The sequence below is a fragment of the Oryzias melastigma genome, linkage group LG18 (genome assembly GCF_002922805.2).
Source record: "Oryzias melastigma strain HK-1 linkage group LG18, ASM292280v2, whole genome shotgun sequence".
NCBI classification, from domain to species: Eukaryota; Metazoa; Chordata; class Actinopteri; order Beloniformes; family Adrianichthyidae; genus Oryzias; species Oryzias melastigma.
Genome location: NC_050529.1, coordinates 21,058,179 through 21,085,262, shown reverse-complemented (window position 1 = coordinate 21,085,262; position 27,084 = coordinate 21,058,179). Strand labels below are relative to the sequence as shown.

General features: G+C 38.1%; 1 protein-coding gene across 3 annotated transcripts in view; it reads left to right on the top strand.

Moving 5' to 3' along the window:
- sorcs2 (sortilin-related VPS10 domain containing receptor 2) overlaps positions 1-27,084 on the top strand; it is a 310,471-nt gene that overhangs the window by 270,062 nt on the left and 13,325 nt on the right. For all 3 annotated transcript variants that reach the window (XM_024288225.2, XM_024288228.2, XM_024288226.2), the window contains exons 7-17: positions 3,841-3,959; positions 10,147-10,236; positions 15,736-15,915; positions 17,898-18,044; positions 21,092-21,194; positions 21,444-21,520; positions 21,601-21,692; positions 22,098-22,205; positions 25,629-25,749; positions 26,280-26,413; positions 26,490-26,609. In XM_024288225.2, the coding sequence (XP_024143993.1) occupies positions 3,841-3,959; positions 10,147-10,236; positions 15,736-15,915; positions 17,898-18,044; positions 21,092-21,194; positions 21,444-21,520; positions 21,601-21,692; positions 22,098-22,205; positions 25,629-25,749; positions 26,280-26,413; positions 26,490-26,609 (1,291 nt within the window). The remainder of the gene's footprint in view (positions 1-3,840; positions 3,960-10,146; positions 10,237-15,735; positions 15,916-17,897; positions 18,045-21,091; positions 21,195-21,443; positions 21,521-21,600; positions 21,693-22,097; positions 22,206-25,628; positions 25,750-26,279; positions 26,414-26,489; positions 26,610-27,084) is intronic.

Sequence of the window (27,084 nt, the reverse complement as noted above, 5' to 3'; positions counted from 1 at the left end):
GGGTGAATGGTGAAGAGCAGAGGTTGTCTGTCTGGGCAGACAGCCCAGAACTCCGAGGTCTTCCTGGATCTGTTCCCTGTCACATGGTCCTGATCACTCCTCCTGCTTTTCATCTCCCTTCTTTTCATGCCAGGGAGGATGGAGGAGGGTGATCAGGAGGAATCTCTTCACGCCTCTTATCGCAAATAGAGCAGATGAAAACTAAATAACATAAAGGCTAAGAAACAGAATGGATGGAGTCAAAATAACTGAGTTACTTTGTACCGCTGGGATCAATGGATGACAACAGCGACAGGACTCCGGAGGAGCGAAGGCGGTCGATTGATGGATGAGCCGTGTGTGTGCAGAGGAGGCTAACTCATTCCACCAGCTACACAAAAGCAGCATGAAGAAGTGTCTGTCAGTGATGTATATGTGTTGGAGATCTCCTATGGTGGCCAGAGAGCACCAGTCACTGGCTGGAATGGAACACTTAGTCTAATCTAACAGTTTTTCTAATGACTTCTTTACCGTTTGCTGCTCTAATTAAACGCCCGGCCTTTTCAATAGATTAACGGCTCCATTTGTTATCCAAGCCACCTCTTGGACAAAGAAGGAAAAAGAGGAGGAGTGTGGATGGTGAGGAAGACTCCATTTGTTAATCAGTGGCCTCTGCTTTTATATTATTGACAAACAGTCGTGTTTATTGTTGGCAAACTTAGCATAAATCAGATCATTATGGGTTTATCATTGATTTAATATAAAAAAAGTTTACCAATTTACAGAGTCCATGAATAACTTACTTTGGTTATTTTTGTTTGTTTTTTTGCCTGTTTTTTCGTGATGACAGCATCTATTGCCACGCTATAACAAGAAATCAGGTTCTTTTCTCGCAATAACTAAGTACATCTAGTATCACATTATATGAGAAAACACGTTTTTTGAGATAACATCTACTACCACGCTATCACATGACATCTGTTTTTTTTTCTTGCGGTAACAAGATCTATCACATTGTGAAAAAAAACATTTTTATTGTAATAACAAGATTCACCATCACAAGAAAACAAGTTTTTCTTAATGTGAAAACATATATCGCTAATGAAAACGTTTATCACACTAGTGAAAATGTCTGCCATACTAGTGAAGCCCTTTATTACACTAGTGAATATATTTATCCCACTAGTTAAACAGTTTATGACATTAGTGAAAACGTTTATCACACTAGTGAAATTGTTTATCACACTACTGAAAATGTTTATCACACTAGTGAAAATGTTTATCACACTAGTGAAAACGTTTATCCCACTACTGAAAATGTTTATCACACTAGTGAAAATGTTTATCACACTAGTGAAAACGTTTATCACACTAGTGAAAATGTTTATCACACTAGTGAAAACGTTTATCACACTACTGAAAATGTTTATCACACTAGTGAAAATGTTTATCACATTAGTGAAAATGTGTATCACACTACTGAAAATGTTTATCACACGACTGAAAATGTTTATCACACTAGTGAAAACGTTTATCACACTAGTGAAAATGTTTATCACACTAGTGAAAATGTCTGCCATACTAGTGAAGCCCTTTATTACACTAGTGAATATATTTATCCCACTAGTTAAACAGTTNNNATCACACTAGTGAAAATGTTTATCACATTAGTGAAAATGTTTATCCCACTACTGAAAATGTTTATCACACTAGTGAAAATGTTTATCCCACTACTGAAAATGTTTATCACACTAGTGAAAATGTTTATCACACTAGTGAAAATGTTTATCACACTACTGAAAACGTTTATCCCACTAGTTAAACAGTTTTTCACATTAGTGAAAACGTTTATCCCACTAGTTAAACAGTTTGTGACATTAGTGAAAATGTTTATCACACTAGTGAAAACGTTTATCACATTAGTGAAAACGTTTATCACACTACTGAAAATGTTTATCACACTACTGAAAATGTTTATCACACTAGTGAAAACGTTTATCCCACTACTGAAAATGTTTATCACACTGGTGAAAATGTTTATCACATTAGTAAAAACGTTTATCCCACTAGTTAAACAGTTTTTCACATTAGTGAAAACGTTTATTACACTAGTGAAAATGTTTATCACACTAGTGACATTTTTATCACACTAGTGAAACTCTGTATCACATTAGTGAAAACGTGTATTACACTATTGAACCAGTTTATCACACTAACAAAGTGTATCACATTAGTGAAAATGTGTATCACACTAGTGAAACAGTTTATCACACTAACAAAGTGTATCACATTAGTGAAAACGTGTATCACACTAGTGAAACTGTTTATTACAGTAGTGAAATCGTTTATCACACTAGTACAAAGCCTGCCACATCACACTGGTGAAACTGTTTACCACATTAGGGAAATCGTCTATCACATTAGTGAAAACATTTATCAAACTATTTAAAATTTGTATCAAACTAGTGAAACCATTCATCAGTCTAGTAAAACTAAGTTTCGCACTACTGAAACCATCTATCACACATACAAAAACGTTTATCACTCTTGTGAAATCGTGTATCACTAGTGAAAATGTGTACCGCACTAGCAAAACCGTGTATCACACTAGTGAAATGGTTTTTCACACTAACTGAGTTGTCTATCACACTAGTGATACCATCTATCACACTAGATAAATTGTGTATCACTCTAGTGAACATTTTTTTTTTCTCGTGAAAGCGACGCCTATCATTACGCTGTCCTGAGTGAAAACGCTTTTTTTCTTGTGATAACCATGACTACCATTAAGCTATCACCAAAAATCAAGTTATTTTTTCCTGTGATAATGATGTTTACCATCATGCAAACACGAAAAAAAAGTTCTTTTTATGATAAGAACGTCTATCTTAACGCAATCATGACAAAGAAAATTATTTTCTTGTAATGAGACAGTAGATGTCATTTTTGTGAGAAAACTGTAACATTTTTTTTAACCCTAGATTTTGGATGGAAACTCTCACTTTTTCTGTCTCACTAGAACAAACTACTCGATCTTAGAGCACATCGATATCCAGCCCGTCATGACACTGACTGGACGTCAGCGTCTGCTGAACAGTGTGGAGCGAGCTCCAGAGGAGGTTCTGGTGCGCAAACTGGACCTATCAGCTGCTGTGCGAGCGAATCATGTCACTGAGCAGAGGTTCCAAGCATGACTTTGTGTTTGCAGGCAGGGAAGGGTGCTTTGCTACGGTGTGAGCTCGGGGAGGCTTCGGACCTCAGCTGGTCCGGCTGCTCTGCGCAAGCAAGCTTCCAAACTTAGGAAAACCATGTCTCCTGTGTCTCTTAGCGACTGTGGAACGGTGTAAACTCGCTCACTCCTCTAAAATCGTTCAAACGATCATGTGAATTTGTGTTTCCAATCGTGTCTAGACAAAATAAAGGTTGATGTTATTTCCACATATTTTTGTGCAACCAAGGTGCACGTCGCTGCATTGCACGCAACAATGTCATACTCTAACTCTTCCTCCAGCTCTGTACAGCCAATTCAAAATTCGATGGGTCGCAGCTTGGATACTTATTTATTACACAATCATATTTTTTCAAGAAAAAATATGGGTCATTTTTGAGTAAATCCACAATTCAGAGATTGTTTTTGTCCATTTTTTTACATTTTTTTTCTCCTTTTTTAACATTATCATTCCAATAACAGAGAAATACTTGTCCACTTTCCCTGCCTCTTTAAAGAGTTATCTTCTGAAAGACTGCTCCAGGTCAAACCGATCAGTTCATTGAAGACCTGTGACAGACCTGTGTGTTAAAATTAAATGCCGTTCTTTTTCATACAAAGCAGAATCACTCAGAACCTTTTTCTCTCTCCAGGTAACCTGTACGTCACCTGTCACATCCAGAACTGCTCAGAGAAGATGGTGACAGCTCAGTTCCTCGGGAAAATTGATCGTAACTCTCTGCTGGTGCAGGATGACTACATATTTGTGAAGGTAGGCGTTAGGAGGATCTGTACTGGGTTATTATGGACAGTGAATGCACAAATATATATATATATATTCACTAAAACAGGTTTAAAATGTGCATGTAATAGAACAGCACTGTAAACAAAAAGTGATATTTCCAGGAAATCTGTTCCTTTAAAAAAACATCCTGTTTTCAGGTTACCGTATTACTGTCTGCTTGAAATGGAAAAATGTGTTTTTAGAGGTTGTGAGGAATTCATCTTGTCTTCATTAGACTCGTCAGGCAGTACAGTACAGTAAATCCTGCAAAATCCTTGTTGCATGTGATGAAAGCAGAATATGCATGAGCTGGTATGGAACGGTGTAATCCCTATAGTGTGATAAATTAGTCCTTTTTTGATGGTTTGTGTGTCTTTGCTTCTGCGTATTTATGCATATGTGCACTAAAATGTGTAAATAAATGGAGGAATGAAATAAAACGCACAATAAACACAACAAACCTACCCATAATCCTCTCTGGATCCTCACTGTCAGCAGGAAGTAACTGACACCACGAATCAGACTTAAAGCTTCTCAATTATTTACAACAATATTTTGCAGAGACACAAAAATTCTGTTGATAACATTTGAAATAAATATATACTCTCACCTTCTGAAGGCATTCTGAGGAGTCAAGATTATTTTACTTTGGTTTATTATCTGTATGTGAATAAAAAAGATGATAAAATAAAAATAAAAAATCGAAAGATGTTTTTGCTTCTGTGAAAAGAATAAAACGACCTGATGGATGGATAGAAAATAGATAGATTTGAGATGTATAGATATTAGATAGATACTAGATTGATACTAGATAGATACTGGTTAGATACTAGATGGATATATACTGGATATATTCTAGATATATACTGGATATTTTCTAGATATATACTGGATATATTCTAGATATATACTGGATATATTCTAGATACATACTGGATATATTCTAGATATATACTGGATATATTCAAGATACATACTGGATAAATTCTAGATATATACTGGATATATTCTAGATATATACTGGATATATTCTAGTTGGAGATACTATATATATTCTAGATACATACTGGATAAATTCTAGATATATACTGGATATATTCTAGTTCGAGATACTATATATATTCTAGATACATACTTGATTGATACTAGATAGATACTGGATATATTCTAGTTGGAGATACTATATATATTCTAGATAGATACTGGATATATTCTAGATATATACTGGATATATTCTAGATACATACTGGATATATTCTAGATATATACTTGATATATTCTAGATACATACTGGATATATTCTAGATATATACTGGATATATTCTAGATATATACTGGATATATTCTAGATACATACTGGATAAATTCTAGATATATACTGGATATATTCTAGTTGGAGATACTATATATATTCTAGATAGATACTGGATATATTCTAGATAGATAGATACTAGATATATACTAGATCAATTCTATATAGATACTAAATATATTCTAGATAGATACTAGATAAATTCTAGATAGATACTAAATATATTCTAGATAGATACTAGGTCTATTTAAGATAGATACTAGATATAGATGGATGGAGGAAGGGAGGGACAGATAAATAGATTGTTTTTTTAAATTTTTTATTTCTAAATGTTTTTTTAATTTGTTTTACTTTTTTATTTGTCATCGTGATCTTTAATATATATATGCATTAAGTGATTTTCCCTTCAGGGCCACCGTACTAACTTCAGTGTAAGGGCGTGTCGCAGATGTTACAAATTCATACCTGATTTGCATATTTTTTATCAACCTTGTGACTCTAGCAGGAGCTTGTTGTGTTTGAATAAAGACATGTGTGTTTCCAACAGTAACGTTGGTCATTGAAACAACAGCAGTTCCTGTCAGAAATCCAAAGGTGCTCGTTTGCTGTTGAACAACAGAAAAATCTCAGATTCTTGACAGGTTTTCTGGTTTCTACCAGCTCTGGCTGCAGTGACAGAGAATCTGAACTTCAGTGAAGAAGACTCAGATCCCATCAAACGCTGTGGAACGGCAGGAACTCCACTCCCACAGCTCAAAATAGAAACACTCTCTCCAAAGTTTTGTCACTGCTCACCTCCAGACGGGCTGCAAAGTGACAGGAAGTGTGTTTTACAAAGTTGTGTGTCAGCGTCTATCTTTAGCGGCGGTCGATGCTTTGTCGCTAACTGCTGCTGTGTCTGTCAATGACATGTTAGCGTCTTTGTGTGTTCAGGTTCAGCTGCTTTAGTCGGAGGCCGGCAAATGATGTTTGTCACATTCAAGGAGAGGTCTGACAAAAAATATATTTGTGTCTATTCAAGCACTCAGTTCAATCGTGACTGATCGTGAAGAAAGTGTGGATAGAATGTGATTGAAAATAAATAAACTAGAAAAATCTCATGTTTTTTTTTCCTCATCGTGAAGTATGTCACTTGATTGACATGCAGAACGACCAGGCGAACATCCTTCAATACATACGTCACGTTCCCACTACACTGAACTTCAGCTGAGACATCATGGAGTTTTTCTCCCTTAACTTCAGAAAAGTCGGCGTTCAGCGTCAGACTCTTAACCAGCTGCTAATGTGTCTTATTTGATCTAAACTGGACTCTAGAGTGGAAAATACCTCAAACTGAACGTTTCTGTTGTCCGTTCATTTTCTGATTCACTTTCAAATCTGGAGTATTTAACTTGTCTATATTTCAAATTACGATTCTATAATACATGACTTTATTCAATACTATAGTCTATACCTGGACACAGCACAAAGCAGGATATACATTCACACGCTGGTCTAACCTTTACTTGTAAATGAAGGCCATACGTCTCTCCTTCTAGACAGAAACTCAGTGACTTTAGCATCAAAGTCCTCCTGATCTTCTTTTACTTGTACAAGTGTCTCACGCCTCGTTCACACTGAACGCAGAAGCGCCACGGTCCTCCGCGGAAGCTCACGGCGTGCAGCGGATTGTTTCGGCGTCGGTCTATTTTGTGCGCGAGCCGTGAGCGATCTTTGTCAATTCTGGCAGGAAGTTACATCAAGATACATGAGAAAATCCGGTTTGTATTCAAAATATAGCCAATTTTTCACAATAAAACACAGTGGTTAAGAAGTGTGTTCATGTTTTTGTATCTAATCAGACTGTAGAGATGAAAAGAAGAAACACGCGGTAATATTTTTAGGTTATGAACTTACCCAGGATAGCAAAAACAAAAAAGTTCTAGCAGAAGCGTCTAGAGAACCATGAAATGCATTAACTATTAAATAGAAAGTGAGGAAATGTAATAAAACATTTACTATATATATATATTAGGGCTGTCAGATTTGTCGCGTTAAAAACGCAGTAATCTGACACGTGCTTGACGCCGACAATTTTTTTGACGCATTAATCGCGGATTTTCCATATATAATGGGGGGACCTCATAGTTCGATAAGTCCATTATTTTTACAGTCAATGGGATTTTCTCATAAGTGCCTTTCCATACCGCGCGCACGGGCGTCCCGTCCTCTAACTCACCGGCTGCTCTGACTAGATCACAGGCGGCTCTCCAACCACCGAGCTGCGAGCTAAAACCGGCCGGCGCTAGGACCTGGAGAGCTCCTGCACCCTAACCCGGCTCCGGTTCACGTCCAGTACCATGTCTGGTGGTACCGGCTCGCGTCCGGCGCCGCGTCCCGAGAGCTGCGGACCCCCGACGTTCCGAACAGCAAGCGCACCGGGGGACGTTCTAAATGTTCTGGAGGTTTAAGCGTGATCCAGCCCCAGCATAGTTCTCTGTCTGCCGGCATATTCATCACGTGAACTCCGCTGAGCTGCAGCCAGAGAACGCGGCGGCAGTAACAGACTGTCAAACTATCCACAGTGTATCCCGCTTTTCTCAGTCTTTAATGTTTTAAAAAACAAAAGTTAATTGAAAATGATAAATCTCTATTTCATTGATTACTGCAATTCAACAGAGGAGGAAAAGATTTGGTCCTGACAAAAAATGAACATGAAAGTGTTATGGAAATGTTATTTTTGATGTTTTTTATTTTATTTTACTGAACGTTGATTGAAGTTTTGAATTTAAAATGCCCTTCACTTGCACTTGGGCTTTTGTTAGGCATTTGATGTTACAGCCTTTTATTGTTAAGAAAGTTTATCTCAATACAATGTTACAAAATAAAGTATTTCTGATTAAAACTGTTAATTTTACCATTCTTGTTTTCATAATTAATGTAGAACTGCTAAATTCCACGAAGCACACATTTTTTTCCTAAAAAAAGGCCACATATTAATATGTGATTAATCACGAGTTAACTCATGACGAAATGCGATTAATCGCGATTAAAAATTTTAATCGCCTGACAGCTCTAATATATATACATATATAAATGTATGTATATATTTTTTTAGTAAAACCTTACATTGTTGGCATGCGCAGAACAAGCTAATAAGTAATTGAACAGAAATATGTAAAATACAACGTTCAGGATCAAAATGATTAAAATAAGTAGAGTCAAACAGATCAATTGAATTGTTTTGCACAGATTGGACAATACGTTTATTTTATTAGTAGACAGTTCATGATGGCAGGTGAGGCACTTCCTCAACTGCCTCCCCTGTCCCTGTTCCTGATTGGTAGATATTGTGGAGCTGCTCGTTTCACATCTAATATTTTATCTGAAAATTAGAGAGGAATGGAAATCTCACTCAGACGAATAATTTTTCCTCTCCTGGAAATGATTGGAAGGCAGCTTCCATACCTTTACTGGAACAGGATGTATCCATTTTTTCCAACCCACATAAGGGTTTATAGTTTAAACTCCTCTGTCTTTGTTTGCTTGCTCCTCCAGCATTCTTATCTCCACTGTCACAAAGGACATCTTTCCAAGGCTTGTTTTGGATTATTACTGTACATTAATTCTTTAGACACTCGTACCAATTATCTGTCTAGCTCAAACTGGCCTCTGCAGACCAGCAGGATCCAAGTCTTCCATTTTTCATGATCCTCTCAGAAAGCTCCAGAAAAGAACTTTATCTAAAGTATTAGAGCTGGAAACCGATTCACTGATTCACTGAGATTCTCCGGCTCCTTTTTTTTACATTTTCAGCACATAAAAACTCAATCACACTTTCAGCGATTTCAACAATCTTGGTATCTAAACGTTCAGCTCATTCAGGATTTCCTGCTTGAACTTTTGGTATTCATAAACTTTACAGTTTTTGAAATATTGAGTAAACATGCAAGCTGTTTTTGGCTAATTTAGACAATTTCCATTTTTTTTAGGCTAATTTGGAATTTTGCTGATATTTTAGCACTATGCTAGCTGTTTTGGCAAAATTACAGTATTTTCTGGACTATAGAGCACACCCGTATTTAAGCCACATCCCCTCTATTAAAAAAAAGAAGATATACAAGCGGCACTGGACTATAGGCAGCAGATATTTATGTTAAAAAATTAGATATTTACTGCACTGCGACAGACTGGCGACCTGTCCAGGGTGTACCCCGCCTTCGCCCTTAAGTAGCCGGGATAGGCTCCGGCACCCCCGTGACCCCGAAAGGGAAGAAGCGGACAAGAAAATGGATGGATGGATATTTACTGCAAATGATTTTGTACTGTGAATGTACATGTATGTACCTTAAGAGATTATTTCTAAACAGTGTGTGTTCAATCAGCAAAAGAAAAAGTAGCGTAAGCTATTCTTCTTGCATTAATTTTTCGTCTATCTTATTTTTGATTTTAATTCTGGTTAGCCCCTAGTGGTGGAAGAAAATCCACAGAATAGACGCAACTTTGTATAAGCATCATGGTTCAAAACCTAGGAAAAAAGTAAAAAAGCTTATAGTCCAATAAATTTCAAAAAATCATTTTTTAAATTTTTTTTATCAAATTTGGCATTTAGCTAATATTTTAGCATTATGTTAGTTGTTTTGGCTAATTTAGACATTTTTCCAGGTTTTTGGCAAATTTGTCATTTGCCTTTTAACTTCAGCATTTTCCGCTATCAACTTCAGCATTTTTTGCTAGCTATCAGTCTTAGCATTTTCAACTATCAGCTCCAGCATCTTCAGCCCCCACATTCAGTTCACAGCATTCACAGTAGCATTATTGTAGGTACTGCATTGCTGTGTGTCTAGTCTTCACATTGTTTTCATTTTTTGTTTGGCTTCACAGGTCACCACAGGAAATCGGACTAAACACTACGTCTCCTATCGGCGCAACGAGTTTGTCCAGATGAGGTTCCCCAAGTACGCATTACCAAAGGTAAAGTGGAGACAGAACACCAAAGAAATGCTTCATAAATGACTCCAGCGACTCTGGTTTATCCAGGAATCACCTTTCTGTCCGGTTGTTTGCTGATGACACCATCTCGCCTCATGTCAATCCTTTCTCTGGAAAGTCTCTCCCACAGACCTGCTAACTATCAGACTGGACTCGGTGACTGTCCAAATAGACTGAACGTGTGTCACAGACAGTGAGTGGTGGGAGTGGGCTTTAGTGGAAGTTTAAGAGAGTGGCTCACATGTGTCCTCCTGGATGGGTGAGCGGTGAGAAGCTTTTAGGTGGAGCGTCCGTGGGGAGAGGAGGAGGTGTGGAGGCCGACTGAAGGCGAGTGTTTGCGACCGTGTGCAGGAGGGGGGTCAAGGACAGAGTGTTTCTGTCTTTTTGCTTCTGCTGTGAATTATTAAAAGGATGAAAACTGCAGTTGCCTTCAGAAAAGAATCTTGTTCTTTTCAGCAGGATTTGAACTCGACCGTCTCACAAAGACGCAGCAGCGTTCAGTTCAGCAGAGTGTGAAATCACAGTTAATAATTGTTCCTTTGTGTCTGCCACTCAAGATGTAATTTGTTTTTCTGTGTTTTTACTTGCTTTTCTTTTTCCAAGTGAGATTGAATCAGTAAAGAGTTGCAGTACACTGGATGGCATCATGCTTCACAGCGTTTAACGACTCACTAAGTCTTCATTTCTTTTTTCTTTTACTAAACGCGGCTCCTTCATTAACAAAGACTCTTCATTTCCTTCCAAGCAGATGAAGGGACCTCACATAGTTAGTTCCTATGAACAGGAGGAAGCAAACTTTTGTCCCGGTTGGGAGTTTGTTTAGAGCTTGCTGGACTCTCAGGGTGTAAAGCCTTAGTCACATCACCCTTGTGGATGTTAGATCATCTTTATCCAGCTCCATCCAAAAAAACATGGTGTCATCTGCATTTGTTTTTAAGTTTTGGCTCGGATGTCACTGTCAGGGAGTGGGAGTGGCTATAGATGAAGCGATTTTGGGGAGATTGTTACAGCTTCATCTCTCTTTTGATAGATGATAAATAGTGCCCTGACAGAAATTTTACTGTATCTCGTAGTTTCATCAAACAGAATAAAACGTTCAGCTTGTTAGAATGTTAATATTTTAATACCGCTGGACAGGCTTCTCCCATTGTCTCTGTGTCTGGCTCATTGACATAGAGAACTGTCAATGCTCTAGCGATGTCATCCAAACGTTCCCTTTCAGTAAATCAGCTTAAAACAATATTTGTTCTCATGCATCGCCCTGTTTTTGAATGACTTTTCGCGTGAGTTGGTTTGTGTCTATTCGCATAATTAGGATTTCAAGGAAACGGTCTAATTGCAAAATTGTGTTGTTGGTTTTTTTTCTTGAATTTCAATAAAGTTTTTTGCATATGCATCACGGAAACACAGCAGGGACAGCATATATTAATAAAACATTTAAAATCCAAATATATAATATATAAGATCAAAGCCTTTTCAGCTAATTTATATCTTTAGTCCCTATAGAAAAGGTTGATGGTCTCTAGGAAAATGATAAGTTAAATCAGTTCAGAAAGGATAACATAAGTCAGACAACAGCAGAAAATCAAACAAAAGTCAGAGCCGTCAATAGAAAAGCACAACAGCAAATTCATCCAACATAAAAGCAACAATTAAGAAAAAAAAGTTTTAAAAAAAAGCCTTCCACCAGAGGCAGTGTGAGGTTCAGTGTCTTGCCCAAGGACACTTCAACACATGGCGGGAATTGAACCTGCAATCTTCCAATTAAGGGTATTACCGCTACACCACAGCCTCTCCATATGAAAGATTTGGCGTCATATGATTCCAGCAGGAGGCACAAACTATAATAATTAATTTCTCCTTGATGACCAAATCTCAAACGGTTGGCTCTTAAAATGGACCCCATCCACATGTCAACTTGATTTCACTTGCAGCGCACGTTCAAGGACGCACGTTTTTTGTAGAGCCTGAAAAAGGAGACAGAAACGTGCACATTTATGCATCAGTGCAAAGACTTCTCATTGGAAGTGGCCGCTTGAACATGTGCTGCTGAGGCTGGTGTGAACGTAGCTTAACAGTCAGAAGTGCAGATGTATTACTTAAGGCCCCTTATGCAGTCTGCAGGGTTTGGAGGGTAGAAAAAAGTAAAAATCTGTACGACACGCCTGCATCGTACTTGTTTAAGAGTTCACTACAACCTGTTGCCCGCAGCATGCCCATAGAAAAAAAATTTGCATGAACGTTTTAACTAAAATGTTTTAGCATCTGAAAATTACATGCAAGCCGCCCATTATTGGGTATTAAGATTCCAAACGTTTGTTTTATATAACTCGATGATAAGTTCAGATATTGATCATCCCATGGGATATTTTGAATGAGTTATCAAAGCTGTCAGACGTGATCTGGAATGATGAACATCCACAGGTGAAGTCCCAGAAAACTGACACACCAGACTGAGTCTCAGCTGGGTTTTACCCCCATTGTTTTAACTTTAAGCACTGATCCAGAAGGTGACACAGCCGTGGAATCGATCGTGCACATCTCCACATCCTGTGTTTGCTTCAGCATCACTCTCAGATCAGGAGAAGTGAGCTTGTGGGTCCGTCAGTGTCAGGCTGTGACAGCGGAGCCTTCACTTATCCAGCTGGCAGAATCAGACCATGAAACCGGCCCAGAATGATAATGAACCATGAATCATTTTCCTAAGTCCCTACAGCTTTACAGCCTGAGTTGTTTAAACCAGTGAAGTATGTTTGAGCATAAAAATGGGGGAGAGGCCTCTCTTAAATACCTCCTCACTGAGTTGAGTATGTCCGCGGGCCGTGATTAGAGTTTTAACAGGATTAATGGGACCTGTTAGAGTGTGAAAGAGAAATGGCTCAAAGCCACGACAGTCCAGCAGCTCACTGAAGGAACTGTGGGAGAATCCGTCATCACAACTCCATTCTATGGTTTGTTGATCAGTCTTGTTTATCAAGAAGCACATCTGAAGTCACACAGTTTTGTGTTATAATTAAGACTCGACTTCTTTATGAGAGGCCGTTGATGGTCTGTTTGTAAAAAAGTATGAATTATGTCTCATACGGCCTCCCGTACTTCTTTATGTCTTCTCACGTCTAACAATCTTCTGTCAAAGTCAGATTTCTTTTATTTTGAAAATCCACCCAGTCGTTGGTGTTCTTCATTGACTGTATAAGAGAACTGGACAGATGTCAGCCATAGGAAACGGTTTACTTCCGGCTCCGATCAAATGGAGCCAATTTAGTCGCCGTTTTGGTTCTATGCGGGCGCTGCCATGTTGGAGCCAGACGTCATCAGCAAGCAGTGATTGGTCGGTCTGAGTCAATGTTTCTATGGCAACTACTGTCACCTTATTGGTGCACTTTTTTTAAAGGCCACACCCCTACCTGGTGTTATTCTGACAAATAGAATGAATAGAAGTATGAGATTTTGGCTTCTTCCAGTATGGAAAGTCAAGGGGGAGGGGTCACTCAGTCCAGCTCTCATGTACAGTCAATGGTGGTGCTCCAGCATTAGATTTCCTGCCAGCTCAGCTGTGATTCAGATCACTCTAGTGCAGGGGTCGGCAACCTTTAACAGTAAAAGAGCCATTTGAGCCCATTATCTACTGATCAAAACCTAGAAGGAGAAGCATGGACTTACTTTAGCCTTTAAGAAATTTGAATTTGCCTTCGTAAACTTCTTAATGTTTTTTTTTTAATTTTATTTTTATTTTTTATAAATGTGAATCATGTGAAGTATTTTTGGTACAAACAAAAGAAACCATTATATCTCAAAATGGGATTTCTTTTTTATTTTTATCTTTTACTTTAAGTAGAGGCCAAATTACAGAAAAAGCTAGCTTGTTGCTTACTAGCTGAAATCCAAATTAGCATAAAATTCCTCAGTAAATTAAATGGCCCATAAATGTTAGCAGGTTGCTCAACTAGAGGCTAAACTCCAAGTTTGCCTAAAAACCCCAGTAGATAACAAATTAGCAAAAAATGTTAGCATATTGCTAAAATATTAGCTAAACTCCAAATTAGTATAAAAAAACTCTTTGGAGGCTAGTTAGCCAAAAAAGCTAGCTTGTTGCTCAATTACTAGCTGAACTCCAAAATAGCCAAAATTCCTCAGTAAACTAAATTAGCCAAAAATGTTACGTTGCTAAAATAGAAGCTAAACTCTAAATTAGCTTAAAACCCCCAGTAGAAAAAAAACTAGCAAAGAATGTTAGCATGTTGCTAAAATAGAAGCTAAGCTTTATTTTTTTAATGTGAATAAACTTTACATTTCTAGCAGTTTAGTGTGTAAAATGAGCTTCAAATGGGACAGAGAACATTTCTTGTATAATTTCTTTCAAGTCAAAATTAACAAGCGTTCAAATTTGTACAACTACACCCGTTTATCTCCGGGGAAAAAGCCGACGAGAGGCCATTTTTTTCTCTGTGAATCAGCGGATCAGACCCGCAAAAGGACGTTTTTTTTCTCTGTGACAGAAAGTATCACAGAGAAAAAAAACGACAAAAAGAGTCGATAGAAGAGAGCAGAAACGAGAAAAAAGTCAAAAGCTTAAAACAATGTTTTCATGGCGGCCGACTCTTGCGAGGGGGAGGGACTTCAGCTATTAATTTTCAGGCGCCATATTTTTTCTATTGGGAGCATCGGGCAGGTTGGGGGACAGTTACCTAGAAAGGAAATCCTGGATTTCTGCTTCCGACTGAGCTGAGAGTAAACACACATATGAAAGGACAGAAAAGCTGAGCAAACAGTGAAGCCCTCTTTAAACACCTTTAAGAGCTTAAGTTGGCGGATTCTGCAAACATTCAGGACATGGAATTATCAGAGGATTTGCTGAATGACTTTGTCTGCTGATTTTGGTTTGGAAAGTGTCTAGAAAGCGTGAATAAACTCACTTTTCTGAATTCTTCTGCAGTGAAAAGCGTGGCAGCTTCCTGATTGTCCTTTTGCACTTTGCTCAAGGCTGACTAAGTGACTCCAACACATTATGTTTATGAATATGAGCGCTGATGTACAGCCCTCAATATAGCTATTGCTTGGAACCACAGCCATAAATCTGGGGGTAATAGAGCCTGAGTGTTTTTGTTGGAGGAGCGTCGGTGATTGGACTCGCCCTCTGGGCCACTTCCCGTGGCCTCTGGATCCAAACTCTATGTTAATGTAATGACCGGCTCAGAAAGTGCTGACTTGCTTTTGTATGGTTCTCCGGGACAGCAGAGGGTTTCTCGTCCTTCTGTCTGTCTCCTGTTTGTTTTTGCTGCTCTGCACCACTTTTTAAGTCCAAACAGTTTGTCCACTTCAGCACTTTCTCGATTATTCTTTGAGTTTTTTTCTGTTATCCAGCCTTCTATCCTCTTATTTTCTGTGCTCCTGCTGCAGTGCCAGCCATGCAGATTAAGGACACCCTCCGCAACACTCCCTTCCACGCTCTCATCGTCTCTCTTTGCCTTTTGACTTCAGGACGTGCAGATAGTGAGTACGGATGAGAACCAGGTCTTCCTGGCCCTGCAGGAGTGGTACCAGTCCGACACCTATAACCTGTACCAGTCCGACCCCCAAGGCGTGTACTACTCCCTGGTCCTGGAGAACGTGCGCAGTGCCAAGCAGCCAGAGGAGAACGTGCTCATCGACGTCCTGGAGGTGAGCATTTTATGAAAAAGTTCTAGTAACCAAGTGATAAAGGTTACTCTGAAATTATTATAGTTTTAATAAACCAGACAAGACACAGGAGTGTAAGTTCTCTGGAGGAGAACTCAATGACTGTCCACGCTCAGTGTGCTGTTTAATTTCCTTAACACATGTTGTCTTAGGGATTATTCTGACTGGAAAAGTCCATTGGTCCGGATCGAGTCCTGGACCTTGGTCTGTATTCACACTGGCGTCTACTGGACATTTGTGCTTTGAATCTTGTAAATCTTTTAGACAAAACCATATGACCTAAGATCTCTTCAGTCATTGGCCAGGAATTATAAGGGCGGGGCAAAGCAACGAGAGAAGGAATAATGGACTATGCTTTCCAATCCTTGTCAGGATAGTTCACTTCTTCAAACTTTATATTTCGCAAACCAATTTTGAAAAAAAACGTCAGGTACAACACTTTTTACTTTTTGGTTAAGTGGAGGCAAGACGGTCAATGAGAAGGTGACGGTTAAGAAGGAACGCTGATGCGTGTCTATGACGCATAGATTGACGGGAAAGCAGTGTGAGAAGCAAAGTGTTTACATCCCATAATGGCTTTGGTGACCATTTTGGCTCAGTTGTTCCACTCTAAGCCCAGAGCCTATTTAGACTGAGAAAATCAGAGCAAACCAGATCTCAACCGAGACCACCTCGAGAGATGAGTCACAGAGCGGTTCCTGGTTCCAGACCAGGATCCACTGTGGTGTATTCAGATTGAAATTTTGTTCTGAATCATTTAGGGTAACAAACTCTGGTTGACCCTATGCAAACCAAAGTGAACCAAAGTTGTTTCTATTTTGAAATCCTTCCATAATGAGAACATTTTCCTTGCAAAACTGAATATTTGACATTTTTTTTCTTGAAATAATGGTCTTCTTACTTATTTAAGCTTCGGTTTTTGCTGGAGAAACCTGAATCCCTTTAGAGTTCCTGCTAATGGGTGAGTTCTGGAGGGAAAAAAACCACGTTAGCATAAAAAAGGTCAAATGAGAATGGAAGAAACCAGAAAAGAACAATTAAACGGCAAACTTTTCACCAAAAATCAAAACTACTGATGGACTTCCAAAGATCTGAGGTTTTCTGTTCAGTTTCTGAGCACTGGTCATGTGACCCTGGAATGGTTGTCATTATCAATACAAGACTACTGTCTTTATTGCCTGAGTTCTATGGCAGTTCTGATAAAGTTCTGGCATTAAAACTCCCTTTAAACGTAGTAAGCTACGTTGTCAACCCGCATTCAAGTGTAAATGTTTCAGGCTCTACGTACAAATGTGCGTACTCTGAACACGCGTTGAAAGTAACACCAGTCAGTCAATCAGGGAGTTGGATTTAGTAGTGACATTTGGATGGCTCCCATCAGACTTTCTGATGCTTTTATAGAGTTCCTGTACAGTCATCGGTATTTTTTAATCCAAACTCTTTGGATAATTTAAATCTGAGAGAGGTTTAATGGGCTTCATTTTTTCTCCTTCAGACCAACTTCAAAGGTTTGCATGAATGAGAGTATGGTCCAAATGACCTTACGTGTTATTATCAGCAACAACCACATTAGTGTTCATTTTTGTGGCTTAAATTAAGTCATTTTTTCAAATTATCCTCATTTTGTGGCCTGACTGATCTCTGCTGCAGCTCTGCGGTTTGGCGGGACACAGAAACGTCTCGTTTTCTCTTCCTGTATCCTGAGATAGAAGCTGCAAAAACAACCGACCAATCAAAAATAAATATGTAATGTAAAATTCTTACCTTTAAAGAAAAAGCGTCTTCAGTTTTTATTTAGAATATGGATCAAAATTTGATTGTGGTTGTAAATCTGCTGAGAACAGAAACCTGCTCAGATCAGAGTCCCAAGTCAGCAGGAAAACCTCAGTGGGTGCAGGTGCATCATGGGAACTTGCAGTTCTCTATTAGCAGTGGTCAGTGATGGTTTTGATTTACGTTTGAAGGTACGTGGAGTTAAAGGAGTCTTCTTGGCCAACCAGAAGGTCGACGGTAAAGTGAGGACGCTCATCACCTACAGCAAAGGACGCAACTGGGAGCCACTGGCGCCCCCCACCACCGACATGAACAACAAACCCGTCAGCTGTAAAGCGGTGAGAACTCCCCTCTGAATTACATTTCACCAGACCGATGAAGCAGTTTTTATTTCTGACTGTGCCTTTGATCTAAAAGGTAGCTCCTGTTGCTTCTCAAAAACTCACCAAAATTTGCACACTTAGTACCCAGTAAAAAGGAATTTTTGATATAGTATCAGAAACCCCCCAGCCTCCAAAAAATGATGACATCATAGCAAGAGGAATTGTCAAAAAAAAAAAAAGAATGGCACCAAAATCTTTAATAAGTCTCAAAAAAGCATTTTAAAACCCATTAACAGAACCAAAACACACTTGTTTGGGATATTCAAAGTAATTTTGAAATTATTATGGGATGGCCACAGAACCTACAGTTTGGCGGCCATTTTGTAGCAAAGTGTGAAATCTAGAAATTTTCACATTTTCCTTCAATTGTTAAATCAATCTTTACAAATTTCACACATACACCACCGGGTTTTTTAACCTTTGACCTTGTGTAGAGGCCACCATCTTGTATTTTCAATAAAATATTCCCTTTAGTACCAGCTACAAATTTCAAACTCCCCCTGGAGATTTTGATTTATCACCTCTTAACTCCTTGAGCTTTATTTGGAAGCTACTTAAAAAAAACAGTGGAATTAGAAGTTAAAATTATTCATCAGCGTTAGCATGGCTAGCTAGCAAAAGTGGCGTCCACCTGTTGGTCACACATATTTTATTGAAATAAGGTGAAAACAATACATTAATCATTGACTCAAGCTGAACAGAATAATATAATATATGAATGCATTAGGAATGTGGGCGTGGTTAAGAAAAACCTCCGTTGCCAAGGAAATCCAAAAGTTTACTTTTACCAATTCTTCTAAAACTTACATAGATCTGTTCGTCGCCCCCTGGTGACCAAAACATAAAATGGTTGCTATGGAGTTAAAACAAATAGAAAGCTGAAATTCATGAAAAAAATCATTTTTACTAATTTGTCACATGGAGCTCTGACCAGGGATGGGGAGGGGCCAGTGTAGCTCAGCAGTGAGGGGGAGGGTGGTTAGCACCTGCAGGATGTACAAGTTTATATTTGTTCAAATATAGAGTTGACTTCAACTTTTTTTGTTATTTAGTATTTTTACATGAAAACAAAAGCAAATGTAACATTTTTTTTTGTTTGCTGGTTTGTTTTTTCTGTTCTTGACAGGACATTTTTGCTCAAACCTGCTATGTTTTTCCTCCATCTTATGTCTTTTTCCATTTGGACTTTTACAGAATCACATGTTCTCATTTGATTTCAGCAAAACTCTGATGCCAAAACCAAATGGACCAAGTTTTCCTGCTTTTTGAAGGCATTTCATTGAAAGCCCTGAAAACTGAAGTGATTCTTCTTATTATCTACAAACAAGGAGAAGCGATTCTGATGAGAGATAAAAGCTTTTCAAGAACCATGAAAACGACGTCCAGATTTTTAATTAAAGATTTGAGGACTGCCATGACCTGCATGACTGATCATCTTAATTCATCTTTCAGGGACGTTTTCCCCCGAGACTCAAAGAAAGTGTTTATTTAATGAGTCTGATTGAGCGCATGTGGATGTTTTAGTTTAGCGAGTAAAAGACCGATGAGTTCAGGCTGATAGAGACAGGATTCCCATTTTAAAAAAAGATTACGAGGAGGAAACGTATGCTTTCAGACTGAATGACAGGATAGCATTAAGCTGTTTGTTGAGCTCAGATTGTCTTAAAGAGTTCAAGAAAACAAACGGACCCTGGAAACCAGCGTTAGCTTCCTGTCACTCCATCCGGAGCTTAGCAGTGCTGCTAGACAGAAGCAAACACACCAGAATAAATGTCACCGATGGTTCCTTTCCAATCTGTAGATTTTAAAAAGACCTTAGGAGAGGAATTCTAGATTTTTTAAAGACTCACTCCAGTGAAAATTGTTTTTTTTTTTTTTACATTTTCAGGATGATGGAAGACACAGTTAAAGTAGGGCTGGGAATTGATTAAAAAAACGTAATTAATCGCAAATCTGGAAAAAAAATAATCACAATTAATTGCCTTTTTTTTTTTAATTTACAGTATTTTCCAGCCACGTTTTATCTGCAAATATTCATGATATGAAATCACATGCAAAATTGTACATTTAGCCCTTTAACCCTTTGAAACCGAGTCTAAAAATCAGTTTTTTTCTTTATTTAAATTTACTGTATTTTCCATTTTAAAGCCTACCTGCTGACTTATTTTGTATCATTTTAATCGATCATTTTGTCATTTTTCCATGTTATTTTTACACACATACAAAACAAATAAAATTCCATCTGGAAAAATGGGATTCATGTTGCTGAGGAAATCCCAAAAATGTTTAACAAACTGTTTTTACAACATATAATGGAAGTTTTAGTTGTAATTTTATGAAAACAGCAAGAATAAAATTTGTCAACAAATGTTTTTGAATGAAGGAAGCCCAAAAAAATAAGAATTTCTCACTGCTGTCTATTTGACATTTTTCCTGGAATTCTGTTTTTTTCAGCTTTTTCCTCATACATTTTCTGTATTGTGTTTGTGAAAAACAATAAAACCATTTTTTAGGGAGAAGTTTGATTCATCTGGATTTCAGGTCGGCTAGACCTGAAATCTGCACAGGTGGGGGGGTGTCTGTCCATTCTGAACGCCGGTGCTTGTTTTTGTGGAAGATTCATGTCAGTCCCCATCAGAAATAAAATAATATCCGGTTACCTCGATGGATTTCTCATAGCAGACAACTTCGTTTGTGGAATCTGGACCTACACTGTATGACTGGATAGCTCCAATATTGTTCAGCAGTTTTTTTGCTACTCTAATGTTAGCTTAGGGTTGTAAGCTAGCAGGAGACCATGTAAACAAGGGGTTGATGGGAAATCAACGCAGGCTAACTTAGCACCAACAGTTCCGCCCACAACTGTGACCTGACAAAAAAAAAAACACAAATTTTGTGGATTTTAGCTAAAAACAGCATCATTATCATCAAAAGATGATCAGAGCGAGACTTTAATGTAGTTTATCCTGTAGATAACATTCTATTTTCCTGTGCTCCCTCAGCCGGATTGTCAGCTCCACCTCCACCTGCGCTGGGCCGACAATCCTTACGTGTCTGGAACGGTTCACACCAAAGACTCGGCGCCCGGCCTCATCATGGGAGCTGGTAGGTTTTTAATACTCCTAAAGTTTCTACAAAATGTTCTTGTTAATCCAAATCTGCTCTCCGGTTGTGAAAAAGAAAAAACTAATCGATTTTACTGAAGTGAGCAGCTTGTAGAGTGGAAGGAGGAATTCAGGAATTCTCACTTTCACGTTTTCTGTTTGTTTTTTTACCTGTTGGGTCCTTTTCTAATCTCAAGCCTCCACTCATTCTGTGGATTTGATGCTAAGATCTCTCCTCATCTCCCCTCAGGAAACATCGGCTCCAAACTCATCGAGTATAAGGAGGAGATGTACGTCACTTCAGACTGTGGGAAGACGTGGAGACAGGTGCTTGTTTTGTCAGGAATCGTGAGCAGCAGAAGTGAACCCGCTATAGAGAAAAAAACACTTTTTTGTGTGTCTTGCAGGTCTTCGAGGAGGAACATCACATCCTTTACCTGGACCACGGTGGAGTCATCGTTGCCATCAAGGACACGTCTATTCCTCTGAAGATACTCAAGTGAGATTACAGTCTTCACACACAAAAACAGCTTCATTATGAAATCACGGCGTCCTTAAATGTGTTTATTCCTGAAAATATCCACTGAATAAATGATCCAGATCTACTGGATAATCACACCTCGTTTAGGATTGGATAGAAAGAGACGAAAAATGAGTTATTTAATGCTTCTGACGGAAAAATCAGATAGTCTGCATGAAAATACAAAAATGTTGTTTAAAAACTACTTCAGTTTCTACTGACTATTATTTGCTGATCTGCTTAACACCAAATGAAATATCCTTTGCTGTGATGGTCAATTTGAGCTCGACTGAATCTTAAACTTGTTTCAAATTTCTGCTTGAACACAGATGATTAACAGCAGGAAGAGGATGGTTTTGACGGTTTAACCTCTTTTCTCTGCAGGTTCAGCATCGACGAAGGTCGGACGTGGAGCATTCATAACTTCACCACCACCTCCGTGTTTGTCGACGGACTCCTGAGCGAACCGGGAGACGAGACTCTGGTCATGACGTGAGTAGAGAGACACATTTTTAGCTTTAGTGAAGGAAGAAAATGTTATTTGTGACAGTTTGCCAAAACTAAAAATGCATTAAAGTCAATAATAATAGAAATTTGTGATGGTTAAAGCCAGAATTGACTAACGTTTTAGCAATATGGGGAAGATTTATGCTAGAGAGACACAGAGCTATCATAATCAGATGGGGGATTAGGGGCGGGGCTGCTCAGCTCCAAAAGCCACACCCCCTCAGAGGAGATTTAGGAAACAGAGGCTTCAGATCAACATGAAAATGGCTTTTTACGACATTAAGGTTGTGGGATTTTGGTTTAAAACTTCATAATCATAATTAAAACACTACTGCGAACGTTTTCTTTTAATAAAATATTGTCATACGGAAACTTTAAATTAAAAAAAATCACTCAGCACTGTTAAAATACTTCATATTTAAAGACCCAGTCTGATGAAAATCTGATTTTTGGTGTTTTAATGTGTTCTTGTAGCATTTTTCTAATGATGGAGGACATTTTTAGAGAAAATTAAAATGACAACTGACTAAACTGAGAGCCCTCAGCAGCAGGGAGGAAAAAGGGGGCGGGGTTGCTCTGTGCCAATAGTCACACCCACAATCTAGAAGTGAATTTCTAATGAACTCCTGCCGCTCTGCAGAAACTATTTCCTCGAACAACACAGATTTTTTTTTATTTTGGCTAAAAACATCATCATCATGATTAAAAAAAAACTTTAAAATAGATCAAAAGATGATCAGAGTGGCACTAAAATATTGTTTTTAAACCTTTACTGTCTACAGAAAGCGTTAATTATATATTTTCTGTACATATTTTTTTTGTCATTTGAATTTTGACTAAAGTAAAAAGATTTAAACATAAAAATGACCTATTTTAAACACTTTTCTATCCTGTAAAGAGTGAAGTTCAGTGATAGAAGAGGGTGAAACTCAGCAGAATGAAGAGAAATCTTAAACTCTGATTTAAAAAAACTGCTAAGATATTAAAAAAAGAACCTCCACTGATTCATTTCTCAGACATTATTGTCGACTGGAGGAGTTTTTGTTGCTCCAAATCTGTTTCCATCCAAAGTGTGTCCGTGCTGACGGCGTTCCCATCAGCACTTTCTGCCCAGCTAAGCTACATATCTCTCCAGGCCTGACGTCCCGTTCTGCTAATCTCTGAATCTGGGGGGGCAGAGAGACGCCTCAGCCTCAGAGGGTTTATCCAGAATGAACCCTTTAACATCGGAGCTCCACTGTTTAAGTTCGTTGATTTACTGTAACTTTTAATTCTTAACGCGATCAACTGATCCCATTAACAGTTAAAAAGTTATAGCATTCAAGATGTTTTATCAGACTGTCTTTACTCCTTTTTGCTCCAAACTTTTGACAATATAAAAACTAAATTAAAGACTCATTAAATGGATCTGATTTTAATGTTGTTATTTTAAAGTTCAATTAAGTTAGTCTGGCGTTCATTCTTGTTATTTTGGAAACAAAAATGCAGATTTATGTTAAGAATAAATGCTAGATTTAGATTTTTACTCACATTTTATTTTATTTTAAAATTTCCACATATGAAATTATGTTTTTTTTTGTCCCTGAAATCAAAATGAACTACAATTAAGTTAATAAAAACTTAAAAAAATGCAAAAAATTTGCTTAGAACTAGCAGTGTAACACCAAGAAAGCATAAATACTCCTGGATTTTAAAGGTAATTCAGACATAATGTTCACTCTTTCTCTTTGGTTTTTCCAAACGCCGATATGACGTCACTGATTTCAAATCAATACCAACATTTCACAAAGATTATTTATGACTCCACTGTGTTCTGATGCTGAAAATGTGGATTATTTACTTAAAAAATACATTTAAACAAGTTTTTTGTTCAAAATTGTGTAACCGCAATGCATTGTGGTCCATCAATGCATGCTAGTTTTTTTGCAAAGACTTCTGGGAAATTTCTAGTGCACTCGATTTTGGAATTGGTAGATTCGGACAGCGCTAGAAGATAGTGAATGCACTATACAGTGTGTAGTGAAGGAATTCAGACAGATTTAAAGAAGCATTTGGGTCGATTTCTCTCCAACTACAACACAGTCGGAGCCACAAAGTCTTCAACTTTTAGAAAAATAAGATTTATATTCATGTTTTTGCTACTAATATGATCGTGCTGTCTTGTCTAGATGACCCCACTTTTTATGTAAACATGGGTACAATAGCACAAGGGTTAAAAAAATATGGAATCGTTTATAACTTTTGACTTCCTTTCAAAATAAAAGACATCCTACACCATAGGATCATGTCCATAAAAAGCAGTAGGAAGTGTAAAGTCGTCACTTTACTGTTTCTGCATTTCAGACACAAATTCATTCATTTAACCAACAAAAACTAAATCAGAGCTAATAAAGTGACCCCTACCGTATAATAAAACCATAAGGAACAATTTAAATCCATGAATTTGTTCAAAAATAGAAAAACTGCTTTAGAATCTACTGGATTATAACTTTAATTTAATCTTTAATTCTGGTTACTGACAATAAATTGATTTTCTGTGATAAATGAAGCTCAAAATGATGTTTAAATGTGTTACTTTTTCCTTTATAGTTCAATAAAAATTGTATTTTAACCAAAGAACCACAATGGAGAGATAAAAGAGCCACATGTGTCTCCGGAGCCGCAGGTTGCAGATCCCTGATCTATACTAAAAGTGATTCAGGATATTTGAAACTTACTTTTTAATGAATTTTATATTGTAAACTTAAATTGTTTTAATTTAGTCTAAAAAAGTATTCAGTTAATATACTTCCTGCACTACATGTACATGGTCTATACTTGCTGTACTTATTTTCAAGTATATGTAATAAAATAAACTTCAAGAGTTCTACTTTTTGCTAAAACACCTGAAATAATGTCACTGACCAACCAAAAGACTAAAGCATAAAAACAATGCTAAGGTTTCAGATTTAAAAATGAGGTACAGACGGTTTTCCCAGAAATCAGAGTATCATGGAAAAGTGTTTTTTGTTTTTCATTTCCATTGTTCCATTAACAAAATCCACTTTCATTGAATGTAGACTCAGGCCTCACTGTTTAATTGATTTCAAGTATTTGTTTACTTTTACATAAATTGCGGTTCCAGCTCATAAAATCCATGAAAACAGGATTTAGGAGCATTAAAATTAAACAATTAAAGGGCGGTGTAAAAAAAAAGAAAAAGGAAAAGCGTAGTTTTGTTGTGAAAGGGCACCACCCAGTGGAGAGGAGGAGGAACTGCAGATCAGTGAAGAAACCTTTCAGTATAAAGAGAAAGATTTTCAGAATAATGAAGATTGTATGAAGATTGATTTAATTGTATTATTCCATGACAGACGGGCTTCTTTCATTCCCCTCAGCAGCAGTGACGTTGTGTTTGTGTGTCTGCAGCGTGTTCGGACACATCAGCTACAGGTCCGACTGGGAGCTGGTCAAAGTGGACTTCAGGCAGTCGTTTTCTCGCCAGTGCGCTGACTCGGATTACGAGTCCTGGGGACTCACAGACCTGCAGGTAAAACTCTCAGTCTCGACTCAGCTGTCAGAGGTCAAAGGTCAGCTGCAGAATCTAACTACCTTTTAATGAAGATTAAATTGATTCTGAGATCAGCTCAAAATGGAATAACATGAAACTTGAATAAACTCTAATCAATAATATTTAAAATGTTATACAAATATCTATTTAGGATTTCAAGATATAAGTGCATATATGGGACAATAGAAAGAGAGATTTTTCAGAAACTTCATCTTTTGAGTGTTATTTTTCAAGAAATGTCACATAAAATGCAAATATTTGATGCACACATAGACAGGCTGGAATTCAGAACCTGTCGACTCACTGAATTAATTCGGTGAGCTGAGAAAAAAAGATGAGGAGTGGAGAAAAATCTATTTTTCAGAACCTTTATTTGCTTGAAATCATCATTTTGAGTTTGGTTTAAATGTTCTTAATTTTATAAAACCTCAAACTAAAATGATGCATTTTAAATTTAAAGGATTTTTTTTTTTGCTTTGGGGTTAAAAGCCTGGGTTTTCTCCCTACAGGGAGAGAGGTGCATTATGGGTCGGGAGCAGACGTTCAGGAAGAGGAAGGACACGTCTTTCTGCATTAAAGGAAAAAGCTTCACGTCAGTCCTCAGCAGCAAACCCTGCAGCTGCACAGAGAAGGACTTCAGCTGGTGAGCTGCAGACCCTCACGTTCCTGACCGCGTTTGTCCTCAGACACGCTGAGAAAACTGTGTTGTGTTGGTGCAGTGACTTTGGTTTCGAGCGCTCCCACACGGAGGCGGATCGCTGCTTTGCTGACTTCTGGTTCGACCCCGACTCCCCTCCTGAGGACTGCCATCTGGGACAGAACTACGAGTCCAGCACCGGGTAACTTCACAACTACGGTGTAAACCTGTGTGTTCATGAATCCAGCTGCTACATTTCTGTTGAAATATTTAGATCATCTCCCACATTATACCTCTGTTTTATATTGTAACCCTATTTAAATTACGTGTTCTGATGACATCGTTGGATGAATGGATGGATGGATAGAGGGATGGATGGATGGATGGATGGATAGAGGGATGGATGGATGGATGGATGGATGGATGGATGGATGGATGGATGGATGGATGGATGGATGGATGGATGGATGGATGGATGGATGGATGGATGGATGGATGGATGGATGGATGGATGGATGGATGGATGGATGGATGGATGGATGGATGGATGGATGGATGGATGGATGGATGGATGGATGGATGGATGGATGGATGGATGGATGGATGGATGGATGGATGGATGGATGGATGGATGGATGGATGGATGGATGGATGGATGGATGGATGGATGGATGGAT